Source organism: Sinocyclocheilus rhinocerous, unplaced genomic scaffold (genome assembly GCF_001515625.1).
Source record: "Sinocyclocheilus rhinocerous isolate Xijiao unplaced genomic scaffold, SAMN03320098_v1.1 scaffold1043, whole genome shotgun sequence".
Taxonomy (NCBI): Eukaryota; Metazoa; Chordata; class Actinopteri; order Cypriniformes; family Cyprinidae; genus Sinocyclocheilus; species Sinocyclocheilus rhinocerous.
Window position 1 is genome coordinate 1,135,615 of NW_015642610.1, and position 11,916 is coordinate 1,147,530.

Below are 11,916 nucleotides of genomic sequence, written 5' to 3' on the forward strand. Positions count from 1 at the left end.
AGATGAGAGTGAGAATGCGCGGCTGATGTTATTGCCTGTGCCGCTGGTAACAAAACGGATCGGCTCGAAATCGGAAAGAAGTGAGACTGACCGACCGATCACCGATCCGGGCCGATCATGAGGAAAATCGGCCGATTCCGATCCCTGGCCGATCGATCGTTGCATCTCTAATTTTTATCGATGTAAATCCCTGGTGTGTGATGCAATCTTCAAGTTTCTTTATAGGAAGGTGTGAAGGTGCAGCTTAACACCCCTACGATTCAACTTAACTCAATAACACTACATCACTGCAACACTACTACTACCACTATCAGCCATTACCAAGAAATTTTAAGATTAAAGGGGTCATATGATGCGATTACAAGTTTTCCTTTCTCTTTGGAGTGTTACAAGCTGTTCGTGAATAGTGATGTCCGTCACGCTCTCGGGATGGAACAAACAAAATGCAGGGGTAGCAGAATAAAGCGTTAGCTACTTTGCAGCCCGCTAGCCATTTTTTCCGCTCATACCTTTTTTAACATTTGATAAAGATATTAAAGTAGTTTTTAATTTTTTTCTTGTTGTTAAAATTCAAAATAGTTTTTAAATATTATTGGATGTCACTGTTCCCACCAATCCTTGCACAAGTTAAGGTTACGCATGATGACGAAAGCACGTTAGTGCTAGCCCTCCCGGAACTCATAGAGATTGCATTGCAGTGCCTGCAGTTCGAAAAAAATTATCTTTGTATGGAAGTCTATGGGAGCACTCGGGGCGATTCTCAGTCTGACAGAAATCGCCCAAAAGGGGGCAGTACTACGCAAAACGCGACTCGACGCTGATTGGACTATTTAGAGGCAGAACAAAGAGTGAAAGCTAGCGTAACACTGTGGTTGAATGTGAAAGAAAAAAAACCGCCCCTGTTCATATTTATTTGTGGTACAGCTGCCTCTTTAAAAAAAAAAAGTAAAAGAAAGAACACACAATGGCTTGGATTAGGTACTTACACAATCCATATTGGGTCAACGCATCCTGCTACATGCAACCAGCTGTTCTGATGACAATGGTAGAAATCCAAAAAACATTTCATCCAGTGGGTCTACATAATGCTCACTGAACCCAACTACAGACATCGCTGCCCTTTATAGCATTTGGCTCATGCACATTCATTAGCCCTTTTAAAACAATTCACATGAGAAGCAGAAATGTGTTTTCATACAGCTTCATTTGCAAGTGCAATTATCATGTTAAAACGTTTAATAAAGAGATGTCTTTATCTTGTAAATAATCACAGTCCACCTGTTCCTTTCTAAAAATGTTGCTGTACCACATATACCAGACATCAGACTAGTGATGTGTAGGGTTAAATTACAGTTTACTTCAGTGTAAAATAACCCCATGAAGGCCTTTCAAGCTGTAATTTGTTAGCCACTGTTTGATAAAAATGAAAGCAAAGGAACAAAAATGCTTTTATAGTGCAGGCACTTAATGTGCTTTCAACAGGCCGACAGAAGAAGAGCCCAGCGCAGTCTAATAAACATATAGATTACACAGAGAACAGGCCACACATACTGCATTAGTGCCAGATTTTACCTTGTAATTTATAATTAATTATACAAATAATTTACAATTAAGTATTAAACCAACTTCATGTCAAAAGCACAGGATTTCAAATAAATCATTAACAAAATCCTTTCATATTTATTAATTGTCTGTCATAATTAATTAAATAAATAATGAATTCAAAAAGAGAAAATGGACAACCATCATTTTCCTTCATTGACTTGATTGATGAGTTCAAGAAAGTTTGATTTACTGAGAGGACAAGTAAAATGCACGCTCTTTTCAAAATAATTTTTTTTTAAATATGTAAAAAATATTATATTAAACATCTGATTAAATCAATAAAACTGTATTGTACTGAGGGAAAAACTAAATGTTTAATGTTCAAGAAAATCTATTCCCATTCATCTTAATGGCAGTTGCTCGGCTGACACAGGACCACCTGGATGTATGCAAAGTGAAATCTGACATTTTTGCTCATGAGCTTTAAATGCCATGTGACTAACGAACCACAGAAAAATGACATCATGAAAACGCTGATTGGCAGGTGACAGGGAGAGCTGTCGGCCATTAACATGACTTTTCCCTTTTAGTAAAACACAAGCTCTGTCATAGTAGTAGTTTTTGCTGTGGTATTGAAGAAGTACTTAAAGTGTGCTTTAACCCTTACGAAAAAGAAGTTCATTCAAGTGTGCTATTAGTATACTTCTTTTAAACTAAAAAATAGGAAAGTGTACTTTCAGTCTACTTTTTATGTACTTCTCAGAAATGTGCTTTATGTACTTCTCAGAAATATACCTAAAATGACATTTAAGTGTACTTAACTTATTCTTAGAAAAAGTCTAAATATATTTGAGCTATAGCTACTTGTGCTCCGGGATCCGTGTTTCATTGTTATATGGTAGGGGGCGCTATTACACATCTTCTGTACAGAATTTCCAAAACACAAGCGAAGAATAAATATAAAACAACAGATGCTTCCACATGTAATCTAACACGATCATCAGACATAAAACAGCATCAAAACTGTGTAACGTTATGGAATAAAATGTTGACCCATGAAGAGGTAATAATAACCGTCAAGCTTTGGGGTGGTGATCGACTTTATCTACGTTTTGATTATCATTCTGAATCCAATTCATAGTCTTTTTTCAGCTTTTTGTTCAAAATGTTGTTTATTTCTTTCTTTCTTTTTTATGAAACTTACCCACATTGAAGTGTTTATAAAAAAGAATGTATGAAGCTAGAATAAAATGTTTTTGTTTAAAAGCAGATACCCTGTTCTTTCTTTTGATGTTTTGCATGTTCAGATATTCATATAACAAAATATATACAAATTAATACCTAAATAAGGACATAGTAGTATACTTAAAGTATGATGTAAAGTTCACTTAAAGAGCTTGCAGTATTAAACTACTAAACTAGTAGTTTACCGAGACTATAATTCAAAGTGTACTAAAAATGCTACAAGTATTTCATTAGTAAAATATCAGTATACCTATAAGTTCACTTTTAGTATAGTTGCAGTACAAACTAAAAACATAGATGTAAACTAGTTGTGTACTCAAAGTTTACTACTGTTATACTTAAAGTATACTTAAAAGTATACTTTTATATACTAGAAAGTGGGCCAATTTAGTCCCAAGGAGTATTGAAATAGTACACTTACAAGTATACTACTAGTACACTGATATTTGTATACTTAAAATATACTTGAACTTTACTTAAGTATACTTAATAAAATAAACTTGAAGTATACTTCTTTTTGGTAAGGGAAGTAATCAGTGGAAAGCAAAGTACATTGATATAAAAAAAAAAAATTTCTTGCTGATCCAAAAATTTTCTGATCAATGAATCAAAAAAACGCAAAATGATCCACTACTAGTTACCAGACTGCAAGAAATATATAATCATTTTCTTCCAGGACATTATTATTTACAGACATATCCCAATGTTTATCCCATTATTCAAAATACAGGTAAAACACCTGTTGAAAAACAATCAATACAGAAAAATTATCTTATATTAACACAGTACATTTGGGTCATATTTTTGCAGACTTTTTTGGAGTATATCCTGACTTGTGACATCAAGTCCATATCACACTTCAAAAGAATCTGGCACTAGTAGAACTTCTGTAATTATAATATCATGTACATACCACCACATGATACAATATATTTGGAAATTATTGCGATTGGTAAGTAAATTGTCAGAATACACATCTTTTGAATGGCTGTAAATAGAGAAAAATGCCTGCCACATGATTTTGCAATAAGGCATCTCAAGCAGGGGCTATTAAGATCATGTTACCACTTGACTTCGTAAAAAAAATCTGAAAATAAAAAAAATATTAGGTTAATTCCCACTTCTTTAATATTAATATCTGAGCCTGTAATGGGCATAAATAAATAAAAAAATCAAACACAACATCACAGAAACAAAGGACTTGACTTGAAGGAGAATTGCTCACGAGGAAGATAAACCTGCCAGTTTTACTGCCAGTGTCTTGTTTTAGTCTTATCTATATCCCCAATCTCATCACAAGAAACCTACATATAAGATAACAACAATACACAGTCAATAGAACTAGAAAAAGCCCTGAGTCATCCTGGCTTGTGCGTCCATCTCATTTGTGCAGGGATATTACACCGGCATTTCTGCTCCAGGCAGAAGAACACTACAACATTAAGCCATGCAGCCTGTGAGAAAATGTATTTCTGATGTTATGTGGTTTACGCATTTCAGATCATTTCCTATGTGCCCCTGGGGGGAGGATGTTCATACAAAACTGTGATGGTAAGGAGTATTTACATTAGTGATCAAAGGGCTCCAGTCACAGAAAAGCACAACAACCTATTGTGGTTTATTGTATGTGTCAGGAAATATGACTCTAACATCTTCTCGCAACAAATAAGCTGACTGAGTGAGGAAGTGTTAATCACAGAGCTTAGAAACTCAATTGAAAGGGACTAATATGCTACCTCAAATTACATACACTGCTCATTATATATATAAATATATAGTAAGGTCCAAGTGTAGTTTAACTTGATGTAGACATAATGAATGAGACTAATGAAAAAATACAGAGCACTGCAGCTCTTTACAAAAATGAGGGCACATATAGTAGTGAAGGTTCATTAGCTTTTGAGTGACCTGCTGCTATGGCCATTAATAGAGCAGCATGTGTGTCAAAACTAAGATGAAGAGGAGCTCAAAGGAACGAATTAGGCCAAGCAATGAAGATTGTGAAGCCTACACGACTGAACTGAGAAAACATTTTCACCATACTATTGTTTGAAAAACTAAGGTGGAAAATGTAATCTAAAGTGGTAATCTAATCTAATCTAATCAAAATATTTACACAATAAATCACAGGCGAGCAAGATTGTTATTGATCGGCACGACATGAATCACAACTGTGTACAATACCGAGTGTGGTATTTGCTTTTATATACAACAGGGCAATGAACAAAAAGTAAATATTGAATAACTTACATTTTAAACACAATGTCCCAAATAGTGTGTGTTAGTGATGGCCGCTTTTGAAACACTGCTTCATGAAGCTTCGAAACCTTTGCGAATCATTTGTTTCGAAACAGTCTTTCGGAGCACGTATCAAACTGCCAAAGTCATGTGATTTCAGTAAATGAGGCTTCGTTACGTCAAAACTGTTTCGAAACATTTTGGAATTTCAATGGTTTGCCATTGGGGGGTGTTCTCAATGAACTCGCCTGATTCGCCCCCAATGGCGAACCATTGAACCAGTGTTTTTACCTGATCTCGGATCAGTTTTATCAATCCGAGACATTTTTAACGAGACATTTGTGTAATTAAAAGGATGAGTAGTAGTTATTAGTTAAATTGCATTTAATCAGCGGTGGAAAGAGTACACTGAAAAAATATACTCAAGTAAAAGTGCCATTACATTCCAAAAAATGTAGTGTGAGTAGGGTAAAAAGTACTTGTCCAAAAAACGACTTGAGTAAGAGTAAAAGAGTAGCTTATTTAAAAGTACTCATGAGAAGTGAGTACTGAGCTGCAGATTCTACCCCCTTACCTGTATAATAAAAGCTGTACACTGCAATTTAAACATTTAGAAAACATTGTACATACTGTAATTCATATTACCTTTTGTTGTTTGTCAGAAATAATGAAGAATATCTATCATCCAGCAGTTTTAATTTTGACTTCCAACTCTTTAAAATACATCAAAACAACACTGAAAAACTTTTATGATGAAAAGTGATGAAAAGATGAAAGAGTTATTCTCAGTACACTCATCACCATTTAAATCATAATGTTTGAAAAAATAGATTTAAAATCAGGTGTACGGCCACTGAGCCAGAGCATGCTATTGTTGCACATAAAATATTAATTTTTAGAACAATGCAAAGAATACAAAAACTATTAGAAACTCATATAAGAGTTCATCACACACCATGAGATGGGTTAAAAAGAAAGATTAAAAATAGCCCATTTCTCTCCAAAACGGTGCCAGTTTTAGCGTTTTGTGATAAAGAAATGAGAATCATAAACATGATCATTTATGTTACAATTTAAACGTAAATGCAAATTGTTCTAGAAGGGGGTATCATCCCCTACCTTTTACAACTACAACTACATTTACTCAAATTGTTATGCTGATAATACAATTTGTAAGGAAAAAATTGCATTAAATAGGGAAGTATTTCCGGGGAAACTTTTTCAAAAGAAAACACACACACACACATAGGTGTTTATGTCTGGGCAAATAAGCTGCTCTATCAGCAGCATCTACAAATGAATGGAAAAGTGTTGAACTGTTGAACACGAGTGCACTTGCTAATTGAAGGCGGATTGTATAAAATGGATCAAACAAAAAACTTGTTTAGCTGCAGTTTTATTACATCACGTGCTGACAGAGATACATAATAATGCCACGGGTGACGGGTCATCAGTAAGGTGCACACTGAATCTGGTCCTCCAAATTCAGTACATTAAGCCATGGTAAGCTGTTTTTTCCCACATTTCCAAACATTTTAGAGAGTCCTGAACACACTTTTTTCTCAAACTCATCAGGAGTCAACAAACTGCCGACTTCTCCAAGTGACTGCTGCAGGATGCAAGCGAGGGAGAGACGCGGCAGTCCAGACTGAAGAATGCGCTTCCAGCAGCCATGATTATCACCAGTTGGCGGTTAAAGTTTTCTATGCACGATTTGACGAGAGTCACAAGACCGATACCCTCTCCCTATCCAATCACGTTTATGGATAAAACTTTAATTAAATCAAGCAAGAGTAAAAGTACAGATACATCACTTCAAATGTACTCGAGTAAAAGTAAAAGTACAACATTTTTAAACTACTCAAAAAAGTACAATTTCTGATAAAAACTACTTAATCACAGTAACGGGAGTATTTGTAATTTGTTACTTCACACCCCTGCATTTATTATATTAAACTTTCAAGAAAGCATTTGCAATTAGTTGGAAAATTTTAAAAAATAAAAAGTTAAAATGTTTTGTTGCATTTACACTGTTTTGACCAGCAGGCATCTTCAGCATGTGATGTTTTTGCGAAGCAATTGGTTCAATTGATTCGAAGATTCAAAAAGGTTCATTTCTCCCATTACTAGTGTGTGTAATTTTGCTCAGCCAACGAAAATAGTTCCAAACAAAGTCAAAGCATGTCCAAGCAGCACAGAGCAGTGTTCATTTCCAGAATGATTCAGTGTTCAAATCGGTTAAGTGAATGATTCAATGACTCACTCATTAAATAGTCACCTGGCTCATCCTGCATTAATCCGTGTTTGAACGAATCGTTTGAGTAATTAATGAATCACATCTAAAGCCACCTACTGGCTCTAACTAAATGCTGTAAACATGCACAAAGTGTCACTGAATATCCCTACCAAACTGACAGGCTGTCTTAAAGCAATACAAGCAGTGAAACGTCCCACTTACATAAATTGAAGTGGCATGACTATATAATTTAATTCATTTTTATTTCTATATTTCTGCATAAATGACACAAAACATCATCAGATTTTCACATAAGTCCTGAAAGTAGACAAAGAGAACCCAATCAAACAAATGAGACAAAATATTTTCTTTGTCATTTATTTATTGAGAAAAATTATCCAGTGTTGCATATCTGTGCATTGCAAAAGTATGTGAACCTTTGCTACAGTATCTGGTCTGACCCCCTTTTGCAGCAGTAACTGCAGGTAAAGTTTCTTGTAAATGCTGATCAGTCCTGCACAGTGGCTTGTAGGAATTGTAGCCCATTCCACAGTACCGCTTCAACTCTGTGATGTTGGTGGGTTTCCTCTTATGAACGGAGCTTCAGGTCCTTCCACAACATTAAAGGCCCGGACTTTGACTCGGCCTTTCCAAAGCATTAACTTTGTTCTTCTTTAACCATTCTTTGGCAGAATGACTCGTGTGCTTGGGATCGTTGTCTTGCTGCATGACTCACTTTCTCTTGAGATTCAGTTCTTGGACAGATGTCCTGACATTTTCGTTTATAATTTGCTGGTATAATTCAGAATTCATTGATCCATCAATGATGGCAAGCTGTCCTGGCCCAGATGCAGCAAAACAGGCCCAAACCATGATACTACCACCCCCACCATGTTTCACAGATGGGATAAGGTTCTTATGCTGGAATTCAGTGTGTTCTTTTCTCCAAACATAACATTTCTCATTTAAACCAAAAAGTTCTATTTTGGTCTCATCCGTCCATTAAACCTTTCTCCAATAACAATCTGGCTTGTCCACATGATCTTTAGCAAACTGCAGACGGGCAGCAATGATCTTTTTGGAGAGCAGTGGCTTTCTTCTTGCAACTCTGCCATGGACAGACACCATGGTGGTTCAGTGTTCTCCTGATGATGGACTCATAAACATTAACAATAGCCAATGTGAGAAAGGCCTTTAGTTGCTTAGAAGTTACCCTGGGGTCCTCTGCAACCTCGCAGATCATTACACGTCTTGCTTTCGGAGTGATCTTAGTTGGTCAACCACTCCTGGGGAGAAAAACAATGGTCTTGAGTTTCCTCCATTTGTACACAATCTGTCTGGCTGTAGATTTGTGAAGTCCAAACTCTTTAGCGATGGCTTTGTAACCTTTTCCAGCCTGATGAGCAACAGCAACTCTTTTTCTGAGGTCCTCAGAGATCTCTTTTGTTCGTGCTGTGATATACTTCCACAAACATGATCAAACTTTGATAGATCCCTGTTCTTTAAATAAAACAGGGCAGGCACCGACACCGACACCTGAAAGTCATCTCACTGATTAAAAACACCTCTGAATAGATGGACTCTAATTTCACCTTTAAATAAACTGCTGATCCTAGAGATTCACATACATTTGCCACTCTCAGATATGCAATATTGGATCATTTTCCTGAATAAATAAATGACAAAGGAAATATTTTTGTCTCATTTGTTTGATTGGGTTCTCTTTGTCTACTTTCAGGACTTGGTACATTTTCAGCTATTATTTTTCTTTTTCTTTTTTTGTGAATTATTACTTGAATAAATGGTAAACCCCTTAAATAGTTAAGCATAAGTATAATTTTTTTTCTTTTTCTGCAGCATTACAGCATTAACTTGATTTGCTAGTTGCACCTAAGATTGCAGATACAAAGTATTTTGTTGTTTACTTTGTTGCCTATAACAACTTCTTTAAGGCAGATGTGTCATTTCAAACGTCTGGGACATGTGTATCACAAGTGTGATAACCACAAGAGCTGCTACATGTTAACAACATCACCAGTCAACGGCTCTTAAGACAATGACACAGATATCATACAATGTCCTAACTGCATTTTATGAAACTCATGTTTGTATTAGTGCATTAATATGTTAAACCCAGAACACATAGGCCTAAACATACAGGGTCCCCACAAAAAATGTTTGACCTTAAGTCATGCTTAAAAAATGTGTGAATGTCATTACATTAGAAAATATCAAACCAATTATATAAAGAAAGACAGCACAAAGACTTTTAAAGCAAAACAGTTCACAAAAAAATAAGTTTGTTAATAAATATACTGTTCACAATAAGGATTACAGTACATATTTGGACACTATTGCATTGTCAAACTTAAGAGGAACAGGTGTAACGGGGTTTCTACATCAAATAGAAATATCAAGCAATTTTAAAACTGTGATTTCCAGGCCAGGAAATGTCATGGGACACCTATAACACCATAGCGTACATTTTCTTGGTAAAATTCATGGGCAAGTCATAGAAATGTATTGTGGGAATCCTGATGTGATGAACTACAACTATGGTCACTCTGCTAGGACACTTGAGGGGAAATGACTGCATACCAGAGGTGTAAAGAGTACCTGAAAATAATACTTGAGTAAAAGTACAGATACCTTCGTGCAAACATGACTCCATTACAAGTTATAAGTCACCAATTACAAAATGACTTGAGTAAAAGTCTTAGAGTATATAGTACTTTAAAATTTTACTCATACTGAATGTAAGCTCAGAGATGCATTAGCCCTCAAAATCAAAGAGAAATGCCAGTGAAAAAGAAGAAACATTTGATTTGTGAGACTACAGGTGCATCTCAATAAATTAGAATGTCGTGGAAAAGTTCATTTATTTGAGTAATTCAACTCAAATTGTGAAACTCGTGTATTAAATAAATTCAATGCACACAGACTGAAGTACCGGTAGTTTAAGTCTTTGGTTCTTTTAATTGTGATGATTTTGGCTAAAACTAAACACCTCAAAATTCCAAGAAATCAATGTCAACACAACCACCTCTTAAACGTCTACAGACACTCAAGTCTCAGTGAAGCACAAGTGCTCAAAAAGGGCATAAGTAAACCAATGTCCTTCAAAAAGGTCCCTTCAATATGACAGATAAATAAAATAATGTTAAGTAAAATTAAAAAGTCAAAGCCGTTTTGCACTAGACGTGCTGGTTTCAGACTCATCTCTGGCTGTAGTAATGTCCTTATCTCATAAAACACCAGTGATTCACAGCTACCTGCTAATGCAGTCACATTCACATAAAGAAGCCTTGTTGACAAGTTTCATCGAGTAAGGGCAAAACGCACAAGATATAGTACTTTTAATGCCCTGGCAATAGTGCTTCTTTTGTAGCAGAAATAAACTGCTGCAGAAAAAGTTAGGTGCCATGCAAAATTTAATGAGTAATTGCAATACTCATTACAAATGTAGTGGAGTAAAGAGTAGGCCTACAGATACTTATTCAAAAATGTAGTGAAGTAGAGAGTAAAAGTTGCTAATACCTTTCAGTAAAACTACAAGTAGCAAAAAAGATTAAGTACAGTAACTAATTACATTTACTCAAATACTTTACACTACCATCACCATCCAACACAAATCACATTCACTAGTTAGATAAAAGTATTTGCAAAAATAGCTGTGAAAAGTGAAGTTAGTTCTAAGTAAAAGTCTATAATAATTTGCGTACAGATGCCACTGGTTTGATGGGATGTTATCTAGTGCAGTGACACTGAATGTGTGGCTTAAGTGGCCAAATACTATTTGGGGCTACTTAATGTGACATTTTTGAGATTGTGAGATCTTATGAATAAAGTTAGTAAACCTCTTAGTCTCTCTATAACACTTATGAGTAAACAAAAGGGGAATCTGCAGCACCACACATTGACAGATCAATCAACATGTTCAATGTCAACTGCTGACTGAACACCCCACATTGGGAGATGACCAGACAATATTCAATTTGCGGGTCAGTTCATGAGGAGACAGTGCCGATACGTAGTAAAATAGGATGAAACGTGAAGACAATTAATTTCTCAGTATGCAGAAAGCACACTCGGGTCACTTTCTGGTTATCTTATGTTTTAAAAATCACTCTCACACTTACCAGGTCACTGGCGTTTTTAGCCAGCTCATCCTCACTGGATGCTGCCGAATCCACCACCAGCTTCTCGAAGCACGTCGAGCCCAAGGACGAGCTCTTCTGCTGGGACATAACCAGATGAGACACCAGCAGCTTGGGGCTCCCGTGCACGGATACGGAAATCTCCGGTTTACTGACTGATGCTCCATCAGCAACGGCCAGCGGTGAGATCCCGAGCCCTTTACCGGCGCTAGAGCCCGGCTGCTCGCACAGGGTCCTGTCGCCTACGAAAGACGGCGGAGTTGAGCAGCACAAATTGGGCTGCGAGGACGAGAAGACCCGGTCCAAGACCTGTTTCTTCTTTCTTTTAAACATCCACAATCCGCTTTCTTTTTTACCATCCCCGCTGCGTCGTTCGGACCCCAGTTTGGGGCTCAAAAACGGTTTGGTCTTCTCCTGGAAATTCCTCCACATCCTTCTCTGGTAGGAGGTTGATTGCGGGTCTTTGGCGCTCTCATCTTTGGGTTTCTCCTCCAT

General features: G+C 36.4%; 1 protein-coding gene across 2 annotated transcripts in view; it reads right to left on the reverse strand.

Annotated features, from left to right (window-relative positions):
- LOC107756292 (multiple C2 and transmembrane domain-containing protein 1-like) overlaps positions 1-11,916 on the reverse strand; it is a 157,704-nt gene extending 145,788 nt beyond the window's left edge. For both annotated transcript variants that reach the window (XM_016573321.1, XM_016573320.1), the window contains exon 1: positions 11,404-11,916. In XM_016573321.1, coding sequence (XP_016428807.1) covers positions 11,404-11,916 — 513 coding nt within the window. The remainder of the gene's footprint in view (positions 1-11,403) is intronic.